General features: G+C 46.7%; 1 protein-coding gene and 1 long non-coding RNA gene across 5 annotated transcripts in view; one reads left to right on the forward strand and one right to left on the reverse strand.

The window, feature by feature from the left end:
* grik5 (glutamate receptor, ionotropic, kainate 5) overlaps window positions 1-23,655 on the reverse strand; it is an 82,225-nt gene that overhangs the window by 28,885 nt on the left and 29,685 nt on the right. For all 4 annotated transcript variants that reach the window (XM_088387252.1, XM_088387253.1, XM_088387251.1 and 1 more), the window contains 2 exons: window positions 1,968-2,132; window positions 334-498 (listed from right to left, as the gene is read on the reverse strand). In XM_088387252.1, coding sequence (XP_088243378.1) covers window positions 334-498; window positions 1,968-2,082 — 280 coding nt within the window. In that variant the 5' untranslated portion in view covers window positions 2,083-2,132. The remainder of the gene's footprint in view (window positions 1-333; window positions 499-1,967; window positions 2,133-23,655) is intronic.
* On the forward strand, window positions 16,696-20,141 carry LOC148392596 (uncharacterized). The gene is made up of 3 exons (XR_015861117.1): window positions 16,696-17,268; window positions 19,428-19,675; window positions 19,806-20,141. It is a non-coding gene; the product is annotated as an uncharacterized LOC148392596 (long non-coding RNA).

Below are 23,655 nucleotides of genomic sequence, written 5' to 3' on the forward strand. Positions count from 1 at the left end.
ACTGGGCACAGTGGCGGACAGAAAGCGCTGTTCCTGGAGGGCACTGGTCCACTGCTTTTAATGAGACCGGCTTGGCGGGTCAGCAGCACTCTCCACTGAACATATAAACTCATTAGCATAAAACCATCAAAGAAAAAAGCTGAGTGCTTTTTTTGCTCCCGGTGTCATTTTCAGCCTTTCTTTAAGAAAAGAAGGAAAGAAGAAACACAGTGCTAATGAGAACGGTAGGTTTTTTTACCATTTCCCAAAGCCAGAGCTGCATTAACGCCTTCATTCATCCAAGTTGAGCAACAGCGGAACAGTTTGAGTTTTTTGAATGAGAGCACGACTCACTGGTGTCAGTGGTGTCATACTGGGAGTCTTTCTGCAGCTCGTAGATGTCTACCTCCACTCGAGCTCTGGCCGGGCCCTCCATCAGGCTGTTGATGTTTTCCCTGGCCAGCGACAGCGCCAGACGCTCGCCGCGCCCACACACAGACTGGTCATCCAAAATGGCCGCTAGACAGAGAGCGAGAGATGGGGATGTATAGAAAACAAACTATTACAATATATATTTCAGATCTGTTTAAAAAAAAAAAAGAATCTGAATCAGTGAGTGCTGAACTGCAAATACCCAGAGGCTGATTGCAGTTTTTAGTTGTGATATCACCAAGCACCACCAGGCGGCATATGGGTCTCAGTTCTAACTGTATGTGCCCCCACCCCCCCACCCCCGCCCCTCCCAGTCGCCCTGATGAAAAATTGCGGCCCCTCCAGCTTTGAAGTTGCCCTTCCAGGTCTAAGCTCTGTTTGTATTTTGGACTGTCTTCAGTCTCGCCTCCTGCTTGTACTGTTTCTGTTCTGTTGAGTTGCTCGAGGCAGTGATGCGCTCCCTCGACCAGATTGAAGAATGATAGCGATGGCCCGAAATAGCGGCGACTCAAAGTAACTCTGCTCGCTGCTCCTGTTTGCGAGGTTGACATTTTGCAAGGCTGATTACACAAGAGCTGTTTCAATCCCAGCAGCAGGTAGGAAATCAGATATGCAAGCCGTCACATTAAGGCAAAAATGACTCTTCATCTTGTTGGACGCACCTCGTGAAAGCTTGTTTAAGAGGCCGCGATGCTGTAGCATCGTTAGTGAGGACCCTTAAAGATACTGAGTGGACCAGCTTGCTAGTCAAACCATTCAGTTGTTTTTATTTTACAGCGCTGGAGGTGCCACAAATTTCATTCTCGGCGCTGTGGCAGGTCCCAATTTTCAACGTTGTCGTTATTGCTATCAAAAAAACAAAGCTAAATGAAGACACAAGATGACAAGTCAAAAGTGAAAGAACTGCAGCAGCAACAAATTTCATTCTGGGCACGTCGGCGGGATCCAGTTTTCAATGTTACGAAATCTACTTTGTTTTCTCTCAGAACATGTATGGAGTGCTATATCGCAAGGCAGGTGGAGCGATTGTTGTCTTTGTAGCAATGTAACGACATAAGATGATTTATTTGAGATTGAGTTAAAGGTGGAAAAATGACTGCTCCTTTTCGGCAGCAGTGTATTTTACTGTAATTGCTCTGCCGAGGCCTAATTTTCAACAAACCAAGAACTTTAACGGTTTAGAAACAGAGGACAATGCTACATGAGTGAAGGTTAGGGCTCAGAAGCTTTTTCAAGTCGATTAATCGATAATTAATCGACATCATTGATATTTTTCTACCAGCAGACAGGCCTCGCCAACTGATGTGGTTCGTGATGCAAATGCAGTTTTCTCACATATTATTGGACCCAACATTTTTGTGATGAAGGCGGAGCTTAACTTTGCGTCGCTGTCGTCGTTCACAGGTAGTTTTGGGGAAAAATATATTATGAATCACAAAATTACAGAGTTTTGCATGGCAAAGTTAAGAATTTCTCTCCTCCATCTTGGAAAGACAGCAGTATCCTGACTTGCTGTCCCGGAAACACCACTTGAAAGATTGGAGGCTGAAACTCACCCAAGCGAACGGCAGAGAGCACGGGAGTCTGACAGAGCGAACGTGGCGGCATGTTGGCTAGCAGCAGGAAGGACAGCAAGTGTATTGACAGCAGCAGTGCTGGCAGAGCCGGCATCTTCTACTGCTCCTCATGGAGAACGGTCTGCTGGCTGCCTGTACTGCCACCTGTGGGAACGGAGAACATGATGCACGTTCATGGACTGAAAATCACATTGATTGAACAAACAAAAAGAATGAAAATGGCAAGTCTTTCAGCTCAGCCTAGCAAAAGTGCAACATTATTGAAGGTGAGATACTCTCCAATCCTGCGTTTTACGCCTACAAAATGGGACAGCTGTCAGATCACTTGATAATCAATAATGATGAGTCAAATTTATTAGTTTAGGGGGGTGGTTGTGATTTGTTCAGTGGGAACAGAGTGATCAGTATGTTGTTTGTACAATATTTTCTTATCCATTGCGCTTCCCTTCTCCCGGTATATTACGTGTTTTTATATTTGTATTATTTTAAAAGTGCGTTTAAAGACCTTTAAAAATCTAAGTGTTGTAAAAGCTGTAAAAGCACAGCCAGGGAGTATTTGAATAGGATATTTCAATTCTGCGGATTTCACTTATCGTGACGGATGGTCTGGAACGTAACCCCCACAGTGTTACTGTAGTAATAGTTGAGCCCACCGAGGTAGCGCAAATGGCCCCTGGGAAGAAACATGTTCTTCATCGCTGATTTCAATCGTGTGCCGTAACAAGTTGCGCCTGCTCTCACTAAACTCGACTTTCACTGTGGCGAGATTTAATGTGGTGCCGCCGTGCACCTCCTGTCTGGGGGTGAAATATGCCCGGCGCATTCCCTCGCCGGCAGAGACTGGCTCTTTTGGAAGTGACAGGCCTCAGCCTTGAGATCTCCGGAGGCAGTTCAAAGACAGCGTCGCCGCAAACAAGAGGCTCAGCTTCCTCGCTCGTGTCTCGACATCAACTTCTTTCCAAGTTCATCCAGAAAACGATTACAGCTGCTAAGCAGGCAGCCTGGGGGCAAGGCAATGCCGCCTGGCCCCGACTGATGACATGGCGAGAAAGGATGGAGCAGGTGGACAAGCTCAAAGAGTTGCAACACGCACGTAAAACGCCCAACGAATTGAGTCGTTCAACAAAATGGAAAACTGTTCGTCTTCTTCGGTTTCACTTGATGCCCTTTTCTCCACGCAACATGCCCCACTCTTTCTTTTGCTTTTGTTCTATGTTATTGTTCCTGTATTTCATGTGTCAAAGAGCGTGCAAAAAAAAAAAAAAAAACGAGGGGGGAGCGGGGCACGCGTGAGGAAACATGGCGCTAATAATAATAGCTCGACATCATACTGTGCAGATGGCTGCGGTGACCTCATTACGCTTTGCCCTGGTCAAAGTGAACTGAGGACGGACCCCAGCGCGACACCTCGGCAAAAAATGGCCGCGCGGTGGGAGACATTGTTTTGCGTCCAAGCAGAGCGTGTATGCACAAAACTGTGTGTGTGTGTGTGTGTGTGTGTGTGTGTGTGTGTGTGTGTGTGTGTGTGTGTGTGTGTGTGTGTGTGTGTGTGTGTGTGTGTGTGTGTGTGTGTAAACGAGCGGAATGTTGTTGTGGGGGGGAAAACAACCAATGATTAGTTTAACTACACACTGAGATCACGTGATTTCCCATCGGTGTGCCATGAAAGGTCACAGGGCACAGATCACGACGGTAGTAGCGCGCATGTCATGTCATTATCCATTCTTTCTTTTTTTTGTGTAAACCGCTTTGGTCCAGCTGCGGTAAAAGCGCCATGAAAACAAATGTGAGTTCCTTTGGTGTCAAATGTGCGGCCTTGCTGTTGTCGAGCGAACCGGGCCTCAGCATGTTCATGGCGTGCACTCGCAGCGTGTCAGCTTGATGGCGTATCGATCAGGGGCCATAGAGGTGGGCCCGCAGCCGCACTCAATCAAAACGTCGTGGGTAACCTATCCCGGAAGAGGGCCAGCATTTGAGCCAGGCTGTCCAATTGGCTATTACCCAAAAGCAGATGACTAAGAGCCCTCGGAGTGAGGCCTCTACGTCTTTATCAATAAAGGGAGATGGAAACGGGCCACTATTTCATTGCTACTGAGGGCTATTGACAGCATTAGAATGGGGAAAATAACAGCATCTGTACTCCCGCCGGGGGGGGGGGGGGGGTGAGGGAGGGGGCGTGGAATCCAGGAGGATGAGTGAGGCGAGGGAATCGAAGAAGCAAAATTGAATGCCCGGGCTGAGGAGATTGGAAAGTGGTTGGCTGGAATGAGAGAGAGGGGCGAGTCGGAGAAGAAAGAGCACTTTTACAGACACTTTGCCTGCCGCCGTGTTTACATAATTTTGTGATCAAGCGAGACGGCGAGATTGTCGTAATTTAAGCTCCCGGCAAGCGGCGGCTCCTCCTCAACCTACGGCTACAAGTTGCTGATTGATTCCTCCGAAGGCTGCATCGCTCGAAGAAGCGCATGGCTTCCATCCCAGGAGCCTGGCGAGCCGATAACAAAGCGACGTCGCATTCATTCGCCTGTCTGGAAGGACGTTCTGATGCCGAGATACAGGACAGCCATTTTCTCTTGAGCTGACCTGAAGTGAGAGGCAGGCGAGGTCATGGACGTGCCGCCAACGTATCACAAGGCACAGATAACCATTGGATCAATTCTTTTTTTCCTGGAGTATGTCGTCTTGAAGTTGCTAGCGAGATTGGACGTGCTGACTGCCCGGCTCTCATAATCGGCTGTAATTGATGCGGATCTAAAATGGGCGGGCAGGCTGGCGCATGTTATCATTTCCACTTGGACACGAGGCGCTTGTTTTATCTGGTTCCCAGTTTAATGTATTCAAGACATCCATCCACATTAGGCTTGAGGTGATTTTGGTGAGTTGGTGCAGATAAAAGTAGATGAGTAATGACTCTCTATCTGGTATAGTATTACATCTAGTGTCAAGCCTCTCAGCCAGGAAATGATATTGTGGTAGGCGGCAAACACGCCTATTGTGCTTGTCATACATGCAGGAGGGAGGGGGACGTGGCATGGACAGACGAGGACAATAGATAGATGGGTGGAAGGATGATTACAATACAGAGATTGTACTTTTCAAGCCATTTGAAGGACCACACCAACATTCCAACACACAATCATAAAACTACAGGGCGCTTATGCAATTCATTTTAGTCATATAGTAGGTCCTTCTACACAGAGGATAAAGAATATATGCCTGTGAGTAATGTGTTATTATCTGTCATTTTGGATTGCTTCACCGTTTGTGGACCGCTAAACATAGAACTCCCCACGCCAAAAACTCAAATATAAATTTAATATTCAATTGTATCGCCACCACAGGTACGGTATAACACAGTCACAGTAACAAGGGCTAAGAACAGCTGCCAGTCTGCAGAAGCCCCCCCTAACCCCCACCCGCCCCAGCTGCACCCCAGTTCCCCTTGTTGTACGCACGCGCACGCCTTTCATGGCGCAAGCCACCCTGCATGCCACCGACAAACACACAAAAGGCAAAACCAGAGAAATATTTTAAAAAATTCCTGCCTGCAAATGCAGCCGAGAAGAAAAGAGAAATCAGGGGGCATTAATCTTGCCGCGCGTGTATGCAAATGCAAATTGTGTGCGTGTGCGCGTGCATGAGAGTGGACTTGGCTGCCTGCATATTGCGTCTGCAGTGTCTGTTATGAAAGAGAGAAGCATAAAATCAGAGATCCTAATTATCTCGAGAGAGAAAGACCAAGGAGAAGAGGTGGGAGTGAGGTAGGCGAAGAGAATGATGGAGGACAAGCTGGACGGGAGAAGGGTGAGGCGGGGTGAGGTGGGGTGGCGCTTGGAGAAAATCAGAAAGGCTATCTGGCCTTGTACCGGCCGGAGATGAGCAGAGGATGAATGAAGACTAAGGCGAGGAAGGCGGGGAGGGGGGAGCCAAAAGACAAAAACAAGTCGGATGGAGGAGGGCAGCTTGAGGCGGGGAGGAGGAGGGTGAGGAAGGGAAGCTGGAGGGGGAGGGGGGGGGGGTCTGGCGAGTGGTTTGTTTTCCCCTCTCTGCCTTATTGTGTGACACAACAAAATGTGACAGTCGTCATAATGGCGGGATGAATCATTCCCGTAATTGAATCTGCGAGTGGAACGGCTTGGGCAGGATTTCAACAGCGCCGCAGCCTTGCAACATGGCTGACTTTGGCACGATTGTGTGCGCGTATGTGTGTGTGTGTGTGTGTGTGTGTGTGTGTGTATGTGTGTGTGTGTGTGTGTGTGTGTGTGTGTGTGTGTGTGTGTGTGTGTGTGTGTGTGTGTGTGTGTGTATGTGTGTGTGTGCGTCCGTGTGTGTGTGTGCGCGTGTGTGTGTCAGATGCACTACCGTAAACCTTCAAAGTCGAGCGCAAGACATACCATGACACCGTTCGACATTTCTTCCCTATGAGATCAATTGATGGACATCAATGCAAGCATTGAATGGTTCCACTTCAAAGATTTGTACTGACCCGCTGTGATAAGACATAGTGATTTTCTAGGAATGTTTGTTTATTGTTTTATAAACCCATATTGTGCCCCCCCCTCACCCTTACAGAAACAAAGTTTGCCACTTGCATTTTCCCTCTGGGCCGAAGAACGCTGAGCAGCCCGACTGGACGTGGACGCACAGATGGCTTTTCTGTTCACCAAGTGTTCCCCTTCTGCCATGTTGTTGCAGTAACGTTCCATGGGCTAATCCTCCATCTCCCCTTTTGACACTCACTTTTCTAATCTCGCCATCGCTGCGAGTCTCTTGGCTCTGACATTTTCCGGCTCTTTGTTCCTTTTTATCCCTTTTTTGTCTAACTTTGCGGCAGATTTGTATCCCCAATCCCCACCCCACCACCACAACCACCCCCGTTCATGCCCACCATTTTTGTCCCAGACTTGAAGGGGAGCGAGAACATTTGGAGCAGACGTTGATTTATTCATTTGATGTGGATCTCTACCTGGAAGCCGCTCGGCACGGCGTGCCTCCATTTGCATTTGGCAATGTTTGTTTGAGCGCGGCGGAGGTAAAATGCCATCTTGGCTGGGGCGCATAGAATAAATCACCATAAGGCAAAAATGCAAAACCAGATTCAAATGGAGGGGGGGACGCGGTAATATCACCAACGCCGACGTCGATTATACCGTCCCATGCAAATCGGATGTCATCCGGCCACGGACGAAGTCCACCTGATATTTTATCATCCGACGCGGCGGCTTGTATTTAAATTGATAACACGTCGAACGGAAAAAAGCTCTTACATCACAAGACAGAAACTCTCGAGTACAGTTAACATTTCATGCGGCCATCTTTTTATCTTGCCTCTGGTGGTGCAACGCAACGCTAACTCCTGGAGCAAGACACGTTCTTCTCCTTAGCGTCATGAAGGTTACACAATGAAAGCTAACATTTTGTCATCTGCTACATAAAGGCAACGCAATCCTAACAACGTACATCTCAAGTTGATGGCATTTACTCACTATTTGAAGCTATCAAGGAACTCATTTACCTGCAAATAAATGATCACTGTTATTAGCCCAAATTATTCCATTATGAGCCTGGCAGGTGCTATAAAATGACAAATAACGTGTAAGTGTCACATAAAAAGTGGAACTAAAGTGGGAGACACTTTGGAAGTCAACTTTTTCGGGAAGTCAAGGAAGCAAGCAAGGGAGGATGGAAGGAAGGTAGCATTTTTATAGCATTATTTGGAACCATTTGAATATCCAAGCATTTAAGAGATTAAACTGCGCCTAATTTTTGAAGCACACGTCAACGTGATGAAATGAGAACAATTTCATTTAAATTTTGTTGCCGCGTGTATCGGAATGGCAGCGTGGCTCCGACAGCCGAGGAGATGTAAAGAGGAAGTGAGCCTTCCTCCCACCAGCTTCCTCTTTTCGTCTTGCCCACGTCTGACCTTGTGACCCCTCCGTCACTTATTCTCCCTCCCTTGCATTTTGTCTCCGCTTCACCCCCCTCGCCCGCCATGACTCCTCGGCAACCTGAGCGGCATTTTGGCTCTCGCGGGTGATGACAAAGACTGCAGCCTTCCGTACGCTGCCGTGCGGCTGCAATCACATATGTAACACAAGCTGTATCATCACAAACAATTATTTGCATTCACTCGGAACAGGACGTTCATAAACAACCTCAAGCCACGCGCCACATGCTGCTTCATCAAGAAAATTTTACATGATACAACGCTCTGGTAGATTTTCATCAAGTCGACAAACACTGCCGTGGCAATCATTTTAATATCACGGTAATTTTTGTAGACTGCTGTGCACATGACTTCTGGATCAGTGGAAGACCACTGGCAGAGAGACCTAGGATTTTGTTTGATGTGGCCAAGGATATCTCAGGGGGTTCGCAATAAATAAGATTTATATGTTTCCCTTATGGAATGGCTGGAAATGTGGGGAAAGAAAATACTGGATGAAAAAGAACTATGAAAATACCCAAAAGTCAATAGTCAGGTCTGGCACCTGGCGGGGTCGAGGGATATTTCAGGGGGGGAGGGGGGGGGGGGTTAGTCACCTGCGGCTTCCCCTCTAGCTCTGCCACTGTACAAGACTCTGGTGTATTTTTGCCCTTGAAGTCAGCGCAGGATCGAGTAGAACCAATGACAACGCTGCTGATGCACTACAAGAATTAGTTGGCTTGTTTCCCTTATGTGGAAACAGCAATGTGTGAAGGGACGGTGGGTGGGGGCTCAAGTGGTTTAATCACTATTAGGATGCTCCCCACGAACCCTGCACTCGCCCTGTGGCTTTTCTTTGATGAGTTGAAACATTTGAATGGGGCTTCAAGAAAGGTGGCTGGCGTACATCACGTTATGATTACATTGTGTTGTTACAAAAGGACAGCGAGAAAAAAAGGGAAAAAAAGAAGAGGAAATGGTGGGTCTTGTCGCAGCGGATGTGGAATATTTTCTCTGGGGGATGGGACAAGCCTTGTTTCAGAATATTACACGACAGTATTACTTTCTGCTTTCTTTGCACTTGTCCCCCCACCCCCCACCCCATGCCAACCCCACGCAAACGCGGATGCTGCCATGCGAGAAGATTTTTTTCCCTTCTACTTCTTTTGAACTGCCTCTCCTGAGGTTTCAGCCCCTTTCTTTTTTTTTCTTCTGAGGAACACACTCGTGAGGGTCTTCTTGGAGAGCCTCGTGCTTCTGTTGTGAGACGAAGAAGCGTACGTTCCTTTTCGTGCAATTGGCTTACTTTCGTATTGTAAACAAGTGTTGATTTACTTAAAGGCAGGTGGGGCAGCATCAATGTGTGGGGGGCTATCGACATTTTCTTATATTAATGAAGACTGGATGTGGTTTTATTTTGGGGTAACACAACGGAATGGTCAGCATGCCTGCAGACCGGGTTCTCATGGCTTTGGATGGGTGACGTCTTCGCCTGGGAGGGCCGCTCGGCATCAACGAGCGCACAGAATCCCGTTCGGTTGGAAGGTTGGCCGTAGCAGGGAGCAGCTTTGTCTTCTTGCAGCCGCGGACTGACGTCTCCACAAGCACACACAGATTGCGCACCCAATGACTCACATGACATTTGGACCGTCTCTCCTTGTCACGCTGTTGCTGCTGTGGCAACAGATTCGAGGATGACGGATGGAGGCGGTGGCGCCGATGGTGGAGGGGAAGCTGCTGGTGCAGGTATAACAGACTTTGAATTACATCACAAAAAGAGTCACTTCATCCCATTTGAGGGGATTTTGATGCTTTGCTAATGATCATACTACACATACGACCAGAAATCGTTTTTGTGGTCTTATTATCCACAGCAAGTTAACTAACATCCTTTTTTCACAAAGAGAGCGAACAATTTTGCACACTTCACCAACCTTGTCATGAGGAGAGACGGAAGTGAACCGAGCAAGTCGGACCACCCCTTGTTGCTAAGAAACCAGTTTAAAGCAAATGACTCAAAGTTTCGGGGGGCTTCATTTCCGACGGTAGCACCAGGACGCGTCGCCCACGCAAAGTGAAAGGCAACAAAGCGTCCCTGACATGGCTCGCCACCTGCGCCGCGGACGACAGCATTTGCAGTGGGAACTTTGCAAGAAGCCAAAGCATAAACTGGCCCATCTTGACGAAATTGTGTTTGTATTAGTGCTGACTGATAACTGAAAGCAAGGCTCGCTCGTTGCGCTGCGCTCTCATCTTCTCTAATTTGCCGGCGTGCTCATTTCGGCTTTGTTTTCAGCCCGCCGCGAGCGAGAGACAAATCCATCCTGACTGTGCCGGCGAAAGACAAATCCATCCCGACTGCGCGGCGAAGTCGGCACAATAAGTAGGACGAGACGTCGACACGTTGTGTCGCGGAGCGGCGGCTGTGACGGCGCCGCCTGCTGCTAATTAGCCAAGTATTAATGCGGAGCGCCCCGACAGCCTTTTAACATCAACTCGTACATGCTGTTGATTGGAGGAGGAAGCCGGTGGCTGATGCGGGGCAGGGGGGGTCGTCGCACACAAGCGTACACAGATGCAACAAATGAAGCCTTTAATCGGCCTCGTGTTGGGTTTAGGTGACTTTGCGGGCTCTACGGAATTCTTTGACACATTCCGTCGATTGGCTTTTTTGTGCAACTTCAATTACTTTAATTGAAGCGATCAGATGTTAGATTTGCAAAAGCGGGACTTTTTGTCGCTAAATGTTTATCCCTTCTCATCCCCTCGGCTGATGCGACAACTTTTTGCTTTTCGCTTCATTTAGGCGCTAAAAGCGCTAAAAAGCTTAATAAAACCAATTTAGAGAAATCAAGGCAACATTGTAATTATCTGGTTTAATTCATTTTTTAACAGTCGGGCATTATTTGGGGAATTGCACCTCGGGCTAAGTGTGGAATTTTACGTTTGATGCTGTTGCAAAAATAGCAGAGAACTTTTGTGTACAAAATCACTCTGGAGAAGCTTTGTCGTCTGGAACCTGAAGGAATGGGGTCGAAATACAAAAAGTCCTGCCTAGCTACAAAAACAGATATGCTCAAACCTTATTGAATAAAGTACATAAGCAGACAAGTATATTCACATATTCAATAAATAAAAGAAACATTTTAAGCATATAATTATACCTACACACCAAATCAATAAAGAAGACACAACTAGACATTTTTGATAAGTGGTAATGAGAAAGGTTTTTATAACTTTATGATCTGATATATATTTCTGAGCACTTTGAAATAACAAATGTTTTTTGATATATTGCCTGAATAGATTAATAACCCTTAAGGAACTGTTTAATGCATGCCTGATGATTTTCTGAATCACGGACACTGCCAAAGTCGTCTAAAAATGTTCAGTACTTGATTGTATCTTATGTTTTGACTAATGCTAGACGCCAGTTTTTGATTACTACTGAACGTTCTGGACAAAGAAAAGATATGGTTGAAAGCATGATTAAACTAAGAATATGATGACGTAAGCAAGTACATGCAGATCAAAAGAACAAACAAACAAAAACATGGTAAGTGGTGAGTACAAACTATGCATAGTCAGGGAACATTAATAAATATGTAGATGATGTCACAGCCAAAAGCTCACATAATTCCGTACAAAATAACAAAATTGAAAGAATGATGAATGGATGAGGTGGAACAGTGTATGTGCAAGAATGGAGGAGAATGTTTACAGGAAGGTCACTTGGAGATAAAACCAGCAGGTGCCAGAGGGAGACAGCCCAGCCAAAGATGATCGTCAAGGCTGAAAGACGGAAAGGAAAACAACAGCCCCCACACATCGAATCGCCTATAATCAGCACCCAACCCCACGGAACCAGCTCTCACCGAACCAGCACCCACTCCCATGGAATCAGACTCTCCTGCGAACTTGCCCCGGCCCAAAGACTTATCACCCATCAAACTCAGCCCACACTGGCATGTGCAACTGAATATAAACTGACCAAAGAACCTTGAACTTTGCCTTTTCTGAATGGAGACTTTCCGCTCTTGAAAGGCCCAGCGCTGTATTGTACTTTCCTGAAAGCAGAGCTTTCTTGACAAGAATTGTGATTGAACTCAACCAACCTGTGTAAGTCTAATTTCTGCTTCAGTGTCTTAGCATTTTCCTAAATCCGAAGAAATCAAACGAGCACGCAGTGAGTAAATTGGATAACAGGTGATTGGCAATGGCTTTTGCCGTGAGGCGCAGATAACGCGCTCCCTAAATTGTGGACAAAATCCAACAAACCCTTAAGTCAGACATGCTGTCAGAGCACATGGGGGGAGGGGGGGTTTCACAACTCTTGCACACATAATTACAATTTGATACAAGTCTGTTAACTATGTAACAAAAATATACATGACTGTACAGGGGGTCTTCGGTTTACGATGTCGATCCATTCCAACACGGCGACGTACACCGAATATCGGTGTAAGTAGGAACAGGAATAAAATGAAACAGTACTGTAATATAAAAAAGAGAAAATAATTCCTTAACTTTATTCCTGTGATTGGCTTTCACACTGGAAGGGGCGTTGCAAGAGCAAGATTACGCAACAGTCCAAAATGGCGTATGCCATGTGAGTGGGTAACGCCATCTTTCCTGGTCCACAGCCTCTCTCGGGGTTTATTCTTCTGCTGTACGCACCAACTAGTTCCTGCGGGTTTCGAATCTTACAACGCCTTCACGACGCTTACGACGCAAAACCGCTTAGATCGAAAAAAGGCTTTAAATACCGTATAGACCCGAATATAAGAAGACCCTGATTAGAAGGCGACCCCCTCTTTTTCAAGACTCAAGTTTGAAAAAAGATCTCTTCTCTTATTTTATTTTCTTTCTTACCGCTATTTTTTATTTTTCTTCTTCGTGCTATCGCTATTTTTATTTTTATTCTTCGTGACAGGGGTTCGCTTTGGCCTGGGGAGTTAAGTTCAGCATTCGCTTTAAAGATATCTGGCGCCATCTAGCGTTGTGAATGGGTATAATGTCTAGACCCCGAATGTAAGACAACCCCCACTTTTTAGGTCTTATTTCAATGCAAAAAACACTGTCTTATATTCGGGCCAATACGGTATATGAGACGTGTGTTGTAAACACGAAACAGCGTAACTCGAGACCGTCGTAAACCAAGGACCCCCTGTATTTGGGTGTGCATGCGCACTCTCTGGACACAACATTAGGTACACTTATAACTGCAAGGGTTCAAATAAAGGTGCACGCAATCGGTGATCATTGAAATCGGCAAACAGATTGACCAACAGGCACCCTATTGGTGCCCGTCTCATGTAACTGATTGCTATTCCATCGCCGTCAGGCGTTGCAGCTGACGTGCAGTTCATGACCTTGGTGTGGCGCTGTCTTTTCTCCAGCACACTTTATTTTTAGACGTGTAGTTTGTCACACTGCCGGAGGAGGCCACGCAGCGGGAAATGACTTTTCTGCCTCTGCTAAGGCAAAATGATTTCATCAGTGTGAACGGGGCTTTTTCAATTGAACTTCCGAGCCGCCATAACTGTAGCAAACACTAAACGATAAAAAGAAGGGGGAAAAAAAGCCCCGCCTCTAAACGGCGGTATTTTATTATGCTAATCCCGAGGCGGTGTATATCTCCCAGCCGAGCTGCTTTAGATTGCAATTGTATATATTGGATTAAAAGTTGAATTCGCAGCCGTTTATGGGAATTCAATTCACCGGCAACAGTTTGTCCACTGCCGACTGGAGTCATTCAAGTAGCGCCACTTGAAACCAGATCAAATTAGTCTCGTAATTACATTTTTTCACGAGACGGGAGTGCTAATGATCAATATCGCTCCAAATTTCATCCCCGTCGTTGAGACGGTGCAAAGAGACGGCCGGACGTTGCTAAAATTGGTGTGTGGAGACGTGGCACTAATGAAGCTGAAAAAGGCGGAGTGCAGAGGACGCGAGGCGAGGAGGGCAGTGAAATGCGCAAAAGGCGGCTGCTCAATACTTTGGCATCTAGCACCGCCATTATTTTCCGTCCTTCCTTTACGTGACAAACAAGGCACGAGTTGAATTTGACTTGACATGCTTGCAGTTTAGCAAAATGAGTTTTGGGGGGAGAGACGGCTAGCAACACGACTTTTGTGATTTTTTTTATTTTAGTTTACCGTTGACTGTTAAACTATTTTTAAACATTTAAAACACCATCACATTTACTAGGAGCTCTTATCAAAATTTCATCATATGCATTAAAAGTCGAAATTAACTGACGGTAGGCCTCCCGCTAACAATAAATGAAATGTGTCAATAGACAGCCGCTTTTTATGCTCGAGTGTCCATTGATTTTTGACACTGCGATCCGTCATTTTTCCCGTGACGGGACTCGGCTCAAGGTCGACGAGCGGCGGGAGGCGGCGGGTGTCTCAACGACATCATCAAAAGTGTCGCCTGTGAGAAATGATAAATCATTTCGGCGGCGCCTGGAACCGAATCGTATTCTCGGGTCAAATTTTAATGTCCGATTGGCCATCACATTGCCCTCGCCTAACGGCAGATCAGTTATTAGAATTTCCATCCGCGGCTTTTTGCTCACGATGCTCGCCGTCGGGTTATTTTGAGCCGATCCCGGGTCAGGTTCCACCCTGGACTGGTCGCAGTCCACACGGTGGTTGATGACGTCGTGATGATGAGGTGCCCAAGGCCGATTAGCTGCCACGACATGATGACTTCAGTGTTACTATTGAATCCCAAATATGTAGTAGGGGGTGACAATTAGTAGGCGCTTTTCATGGTTGTGATAAAAGTGTATTTTATGCAGGTGGACCTCTGAAACTGAGTGTGCATCTCCACAAATATCCGTGACACCGAATGGCTTCATCGGGCTCCTCGCCATTCTTGTCTACGCTGAAGGGGTTCGCGCTCTATGCTAATAGACACTAGCATATGCTAAGAGCAGCTACAGCCATATTCTAATGCGGAATTAGCATTTGGTTTGCTCTGTTGTTGGGTAAACGAGTGGCCCTGGCTGAACAAGCGCATGCATAATAGCACGTCACGTGAGGCCGAGCGCCACTTCATCCAGAAAATGAGGAAAACGAGCGCATCTCGCATTAGCGCAGCTCGTTCGGCTTTGACGACGCCTGGGTCAGGTTTAGTTTAATTGCTATTTGTCGGGAACAGTCACCTTTATGTATTCCGCCGGCAGACCTTTTTCTTTTTTTAAACAACTTTTTTTTAATCCATAATGAATTCATTAAGATGACCAGATACATGCAAAACAGAACATACAATGTGATTTCATGCAAATGACCATGAAATTATGGACTATATAAGTCACTGAATGCCTGCAAGCAGAATAGGATGTGACACGATGGCATTTACAGTATGCGCCATTAATAAAACACATTGTGCACACACTGTATAAAATAATGAAATTGTTGGCACGTCTCCAATGAACCCAGACGGTGTTAGGGTTTTTCAGATTATCCTTATCGTATGATTATGTTGGAATGCAACCGGTAATAAATAAAATAGCTTGTCCCATCCTACGCAAGGTCGTAAAACACCCCCTGATATGTTTTGACTAGAGGACAAGGGCTTTCTCTATCCAGTCCACTCTTACCCCCACTCTGTTTTTCTTAATAAATATGCTCTTGCAGGAGGGAGAGTCAGACCTCCATTCGAACATCGCTGCACGCACAGCGACGAATGGACTCTCCACCTGCAGGTGTCTAAAAGGACTTACTTGTCTCCCGTGTGGTTCTTGCAAAATAAGTTGGAGTGAGCGAATCTCTAACAGACGGGGTTTTATATGGCATGACTAATACAAAAACCTGTGTGTTGACAAGATTATAAGACGACTTACATGTTAATGTAGACAACAGGTTAAAAATAAACAACGTCGTGAAGGATACAAAAGACAATTGAACCTTTTTATCATATTCATGCAAAAATAGTAACTGGGGTAGCAGAACTGGCTTTGTTTTGTCTTTAACAATTGACAGTTTTGGGACGTTTAACTCATCCGCAATTTTAAAAAAATCGATATATACGCATTTATTTATTTATTTATTTATTTATTTATTTATTTATTTATTTATTTATTTGGTTGGTTGGTTGGTTGGTTGGTTGGTTGGTTGGTTGGTTGGTTGGTTGGTTGGTTGGTTGGTTGGTTGGTTGGTTGGTTGGTTGGTTGGTTAGTTAGTTAGTTAGTTAGTTAGTTAGTTAGTTAGTTAGTTAGTTAGTTAGTTAGTTAGTTAGTTAGTTAGTTAGTTAGTTAGTTAGTTAGTTAGTTAGTTAGTTGCCTGCCTGCCTGCCTGCCTGCCTACCTACCTACCTACCTACCTACCTACTTACTTACTGCAATTCCAAAATGAGGCTTTTCGCAATTCATGGCGCAACAGGAGTAGTTGTGCAAGATAAACTTGATGTAATATTGTAGCTCCCATCTTCCATTTCTTTTTTGCACACAGCCGTAGTTACATTTGCTGAAGGAATTTTTTTGTAAGTCCCAAAGGTGGTGGGAAACAACAACCATCTGGACATGTTAGTCTAATAGTATGAAAGTCAGGTTGTGGTTGCAATCATCATAATATCCTCAAACTGCTCGAGGGACAAGAAACCAATTTTTACGGAATAATTCATAAAAAGACAAAAGACACTGAATATCATGCGTCATAAAAAAGCAGTTGGTTGAATTGTCGTCCTGAGTGATCAGTTATTGAGGAGCTCACTATTTGGCAAGAACAAATGCCAGCCACACTCGTCAGTCGCCATCTTGGGAGTTTACCCATTTGTTTTATCGCCAGCCGGGTGGCTAGGCGGTAAGAATAAATGTGTATGTGTGTGTCGGTGGGGGTGGGGGGGTCTTTACACAGCTGGTCCACTTCCCCAAGGTGCCAGGGGGTTGTGATTTGAAATTTGCCCTACATTTGGCTCGCTGCCTTGAAAATGCAGTCTGTCAAGCTGGCTATCGTTCACTCTGCCTGATTTACTCACGCCCCACCCCGCCGCTTGCTCAGGTGAGTTATTGACATCGTACGTACGCACGCACGTACGCACACGTTGTAGTCATGCGTTGCTGTGGCTGTCAAAGAAGCATGCAATCAATACTCTGCGTACACACGTGATGTGATGGAAGCCAAGACAGGAAAAGACGGGATGTTTTGGGCTCAAAACATCGGCGGGGTGCAAGTCTTGATGACGGAAAACGATGGGAAATGACAAGCGAAATGTCAAGAGAGTAGAGACAAACAACGGGGAGCGCTAATATATCCAGTCAGAGCAAATGCCGGCCCGATGGAGCGAGTGTGGGAGTGCGGCGGCTGGAGGACTCCGTGAGGGGAGGCGGAAAATAGAGTAAGTGCACCGGGAAGAGAAGGAGAGAATAGCGAGTGGGTGGCAGAGAGGATAATGCTATATATAATGACACCGCTTCGGGAATAGATCAGAGTGATTACCTAACGGCTCGCGTCGGCAAACACCGCCGCAGCCACCTGCTGACTGGAAGCGCGCGCACGCATATGGCAAAACATATTCCCTTGGGGGAATGAAACACACATGCAAGGCCCGCCAATCTTCATGCTAACGCGGCTAATGCGCCACTAAAGAGCTTCGTCGGTCTGGGCCGCCGTGATAACGGCGAGCAAACAACACGCCGGCAACAACAAACACTTGAAAACGTCTGGCTTGCATCAAAGATGACCGCTAATCAAGTCAAAACACACTCGCACGTGGACCCGGCGCCGCGAATGCCAGCCACCGTCTTGCCACACTTTGCTCCTCGGATGCTTTTGTCCACTTGTTGGCGCGAATTTTATTGACGCAGATGAAGACAACGCGGCTCTGCTTGTGTTGCAGCCTTGCACCACACAGCAACATTTGGGATGGAGTCGATACCAAATAAAATCAGCTGCTTGGGTTTTTTATGCATTTCCCATTTTTATGCATTTCCCATTATGGGTTAGCATTAGCATTAATGTAAGGGGCTAAAGGCAGCGTTTCAATCTAGATTCTCATTCACTTTCCTCATTACTATCCTTTAACAGTAGTCAGAAGTTGGATATAAGTGGAATGCCGCGCATTTGTGCTGCATTATTGATGGCTCGCAATCTGGAGGGAGTGGCCTTCACGCACGCAGACAAGATGTTTGGTCAAGCTATAACCATGTGATGATGACTTATTAGAAGTTTCTCGCACACACATACACACACACACACACACACACACACGCACAGCCAGTTGCATTCAACCTGCACAGTGGAGGAAAGAAAAAAGAAGGTCACAAAAGAACCCTAAAATGGCCACTTCAAACCAAAATGGCCGTCTTTCGGGTTCTTCTTTTTTTTCTGCATCTACCTATCATCATCAGGATGAGAAGAGCCGACCTCCCCACCTCTGCACTCACCACCTTCTACAGAGGTGCTATTGAGAGCATCCTGACCAGCAGCGTCTCTGTTTGGCATGGCAGCTGCCTAGCTGCAGACAAAAAGGCGCTGCAGAGGGTGGTGAGGACAGCAGAAAAGATCATCAGGTCACCCCTTCCAGCCATTCAGGAACTGTACACTTCACACTGTTCCAAGAGGGCAATGAACATCATCAAAGACACTACTCATCCTGCACATAGACGGTTCTCCCTTCTACCATCAGGGAAGCGGTACCGCAACCTGCGGTCCCGCACAAGCAGACTGAGTAACAGCTTCTTTCCTCAAGCCATCAGACTCATGAACACACTGAGGAAAACCACTTGAACATTCCAAAGTCACCATGCCACTTGGCACTTTACTCTTGCACCTTATACACAGATCTACACTTTTTCACTTTACTTCTATGACCACTGATTGTACTTCTGCTGCTGTGTATGTGTGTGTGTGTGGGGGGGGGGGGGGGGGGGTTGTGTGTTATGTCTGTATTATGTCAATACTCTTATTACACACTGTGTGTGTGTGCGTGTGTGTGAATGTGAGAGAGAGTATTTTATTGTATAGTATTGCACATGTCTTATCAGCATGTTAGTGTTTGAATGACTGCAATGTGTAAGTGTGCATTGTCTGTGTTTATGTTGTGAATGAATATGTCAGAGAAAGTATTGTAAATTCAGTATGAGTAAGTTAGCTGTGTGTGTGTGTGTGAGAAAGAAAGAGATTTACGTCAATGTCTTATTTAAATGCTTTTAGTTAAACTGCACATTGGAGACTGGTCAAACGCAATTTCAAACTTCTGTGCTAACCCTGTTACATAGAATTTTTGACAATAAAGTAAACTTGAACTTGAACTTGAATGTTGAGTAAAATTGCTTGTGGAAGCAAAATCTGAAAACAAAGATTGTGTGCTAAAAACTGAGGCAGGAAATGGAAAGGATTGACCAAAAACGGCGCAGACAAAGAGAGAGAGTGCAGGTGGTGGCATGCATGCAACAAAACGAACGAAACAACAACATGAAAATTCAAACGTAACCTCACTCTATTGTGGTGTCGGCGAATTTAGCAGTTGAGTGGCTTTAAAATGTTGCATTGCAGGGAGAAGGCGGCTTTGAAATATGGAGGGAAAAAGACGTCCGGCCCCCGTCTGCCACGAGACCATCTGCTGTCTGGGAAAAACTGGTCCCAGGGCAGCCACCTGCCATCAGCAATTCATACGGACACCAGACACATCCACCCAGACGCCTGTTGAAACACACACCGGAAATCCCAAACAGCCTGCGCAAATATTCCCTGCAATTTGCAAGCTCTCGAGATCTGTGTGTCATCCACAGACAAACGTTTCGGTACGGCGAATGTCGACAAATATTTCAAACCTCCCTTAACAGATTGTTTGGCACGCGTGCAAATATGTCGTTAGCCGAGCCGTCAGCATGCCTTCTGAGACCTTGCTTTTTCCGTTTGCCTTTTTCGCAGGGAGTCGATTCAAAAGTTGCCGCAAAAGAAGCGTCGAGTTTGTCGTGCAGATTTGCCACCATGCTCGGACGGCAAGCAATGACATGATGCAATAATCTTCTGAATATTTTTGGGGGTGTCCTATACGACGTCAGGGATTCCTTGTTAGGCATCTCGCACAAGCTCAGATTGAATTTCTTCAAATCAAAAAAATGTGGCCTTTACACGATTACTGGATTCTGGCAGAATTCTTTCCTTAAACCCAATGATGGGGTTTTTTTTTTCCACCAGCACTTCCAATTCCATCAAAAACCCTCTTCAAAAGAGAGGATGAGAACTTAAGTCAACCCAACTCATTTTTCTTGTCACTAGCTCGATATCGACTCCAGATGACGTCTGTGGAACAGCCGCCTGTTATATCACATTGACGTGTGGCAATGATGCTTTGGAGCAGGGGTCACCAACCTTTCTTAAACCGAGAGCTACTTCCTGGGTACTGATTAAGGCAAAGGGCTACCAGTTTGACACACTTCTGAAATAGCCAATTTGCTCAATTTGGCTTTCACTGTTATTATTGTCATTTCCAGTTCACATGTAAGTGTGATTTTAACAAGAATAGCAAAACTACAGTCAAACCTTGGTTTTTTAGCACAATCCGTTCCATAAGGCGGTTCGAGAAGCGAATCGGTCGAATTCTGAATCTATTTTTCCCATTACAAATAATGGAAAAAAATTTAGTCCGTTTCAAGACAAAAAAAAAAACCCGCCTTTTTGGGCATTTTTTTGTTTGGGCATATTCGTCCGATCGTGCAACTGCAGCGCACCGCCGAACGCGCAAACGTAGCGCGTTGCCCACCGCGCATCTGCACCGCGCCGGTCGCATTATTGTGACAGAGCAGTCGCTAAAATTTAGAAAATATTTTTAAAGTCCTGATGTACTTTCCAAAATTTAAGTGGACCTAAGTGCGCAGGGAGCTTAATTTTGTCCGATGGCGCAACTGCAGCGCACCGCCGAACGCGCAACAGTAGCACGTCGCTGACCGCGCAACTACACCGCGCTGGTCGCATTATTGTGACAGAGCCGTCGCTAAAATTTAGAACATATTTTTAAAGTCCTGATGTACTTTCCAAAATTTAAGTGGACCTCAGTGCGCAGGGAGCTTAATTTGGTCCGATGGCGCAACTGCAGCGCGCCGGGCGCTCACTGTCGTATTGCTTTTGTTTTAGGATGGCTTTACTGCTCCCACTTGCTTTCTTTGGAGGCATGATTAGAGGCTAATACAATCCTCAAAGTAACGAAAACACAATAACAACGGAGTCCGTCGGCATCCGGGCCGTGCGGTCGGGTTTTTTCGGGTCCTCCCGGCTCATCTCGCGAGGTTCAACCTCCGAATTTTGTTGGACAACCGAAGCAAAAGAATCTCGAATTTTTTGTTCGAATTCCGATTTGTTCGAGAACCAGGACGTTCGAAAACCGAGGTTTGACTGTAAAATAAATAGATGCAGCTCAATGACAAGTGCCGCTCTTTGAGCTAATTTTAGAACAGTCCTGCGGGTGACTCGTGCGGTCCTCACGGGCGACCTGGTGCCCGCGGGCACCGTGTTGGTGACCCCTGCTTTGGAGAATCATATTTGAAAATGCATATTAAGTCACACGAGTCTTGATTAGAAGAGCCAGTTAGCAAATACGCAGTGCGCCAGTTTTGCGAGGGACTTTTGTGACAAAAGGAATAAGCATCATATGAAACAACATCAAAAAGTAGAATGGAAAAAACACAAGTCTCTAAAGAACTCAACATGGTAAGATAATTAAGAAAAGATAGGTTCTAAAGGAAGTCATGATTCAAACTTAAGCAGGAAGAGACGCTCCCAGACGGTTCGGTCCCGAATTTGCTTTGACTGGCGGCGCGTTCTGGCACCGTTTCCTCCCAGTCTGAGGAAGACGGCGCCCGCTCGCTGGGAATGTTACAGTCGGTGCAGGAGCCGCTCTGCTCCACTCTCCTAAAATGCCGGCCAACGGGGCAATTCGATTCTGCTCTTCGCTTGATGCGGAGCAGAGTCGAGCCGCTCTAGTGGGAGAAGGGCGGGCGCGAGGCCTGGGTGCTCCCCGCCAGCTGTTATGCGCCCTGCATTCAAGTATTCATGCAACCTGCTGCCAGGAAGCGGAAGCAGTGCACACTATCGCGAACAGGCTCCAGCAAATTAAGCTCACGCCTGAACAAAACGGGTGCACAATGAGAAGAAGACGGCGTATGTTTGTGGAACGCTGAAGCGTGTCATTGGGGCTGTGCTGATTAGGGAACGCAACCAGGGAATTAAACATCAGTCATGATGCAGCATGTGCCTCGTTTGGAACGGACCGTTGGGAGCAAACTAAAGTTGGGCTTTCAACAAAGTGTTTGGGCTTTACAAACAAGGTTTAGGGCTTTCAATCAGCCTTTCCAGATCAGGTCGCAACCAAAGGTTAGGTTTTCAAGTAGGTATCGCTAAAGAGACGGAGGAGGAAGTCAAATGGTTGGCGTGAGACGGAGGAGAGCAACAGGGGGGATGGATGATGATGACGCCAGAGGCCAAGGGAGCGAGCGAGAGCATCAGCGGCCTGGCAGGCAAGATGGCTGCAGGGGGGACCAAGCCCCCCCTCTACCAAATATGGTCATCAGCTCTGTCCTACTTTCTCTAATGGGCTGATGGCGCACCTCGTATGATACAGGAAGAGCCATCTACGGTTGGGGGGGGGGGGGTCGCATCTATTGTGTGTGTGTGTGTGTGTGTGTGTGTGTGTGTGTGTGTGTGTGTGTGTGTGTGTGTGTGTGTGTGTGTGTGTGTGTGTGCGCGTTTGCGTGTGCCTGCGTGCGTGCGTGCGTGCGTGCGTGCGTGCGTGCGTGCGTGCGTGCGTGTGTGTGTGTGTGTGTGTGTGTGAGAGAGAGTCTAAAACAAGAGATAGAAGCCAGGCTACACTTTTGTTCTCCGAGTGCCACCAAATAAGAACTTGCCTCGAGTTTAGCTCGTCGGTGTGGAGTAGCAAAACACAACACGCAAATCCATGGGGAGACTGTAATAAATCACATTTAATGGGAATGAAAGAAATCGCTTTGATTGGCCTTGACTGAAATGGTCTGTGAGTACCCCCACAACAGCGCAGCCCTCCACCTTGCAGATCCCACCTCCGCACCGAGCCCTGAAATCATTCTGCCGCTAGCAAAGGTTGGCAAATCCTCAAAATCGGGGGGCCAACTAGACTTAAACTGTGAGGAAATGCTTCCCGTTGGCTCTGAGAAAACAAACAGGAGGTTGTCATCTAGGCAGGACTGCAGCAGAAAGCAGCGCCACCACCTATCTAACTCATTTATTCCAGATCTCCTTCACAGGTCCCAGTTGCTATGCCCGTTGCCATGACTGTCCAGCGCCTCGCACCGGACTCCATTCCCGCCTGAATGATGCCATTAAATGAGATGCACTGCTTCAGAACAAGGGAGCCTCTCTCGCTGTCGCTCTCGTGACATGAGCAGCATAACAAGCACATACCTTCCCGGAGCCGCATTCCCGCAGCCGCACTGTACTCGGCTACGGCTTAAAACATACACGTCGGCCCGGTGAGTGAGACGAGGCAACGTGACCAAATGCTCGGCTGCCTTTGCGCCGGCACGTGTACACGGACACATGAAAGGAAGTGTCGAGGAAAAGGGGATCTTGAAAAAGCAGAGGCGGTCGCCAGGGGCCCACGATGCTCGGTGACGATACGGGCGGATGTTCGGCGGATACAACACATGTCAACACACCGTGGGCAAAATGATAAAAAAGAGAGATGAAGTTTTGAAAACAATTTTCATCAGTGGTTGCAGAAGTGTACACATTCTCATACCGTAAGTGG

Source organism: Syngnathus floridae, chromosome 10 (assembly GCF_059516105.1).
Source record: "Syngnathus floridae isolate MCC-2025c chromosome 10, RoL_Sflo_1.0, whole genome shotgun sequence".
Lineage (NCBI taxonomy): Eukaryota > Metazoa > Chordata > Actinopteri > Syngnathiformes > Syngnathidae > Syngnathus > Syngnathus floridae.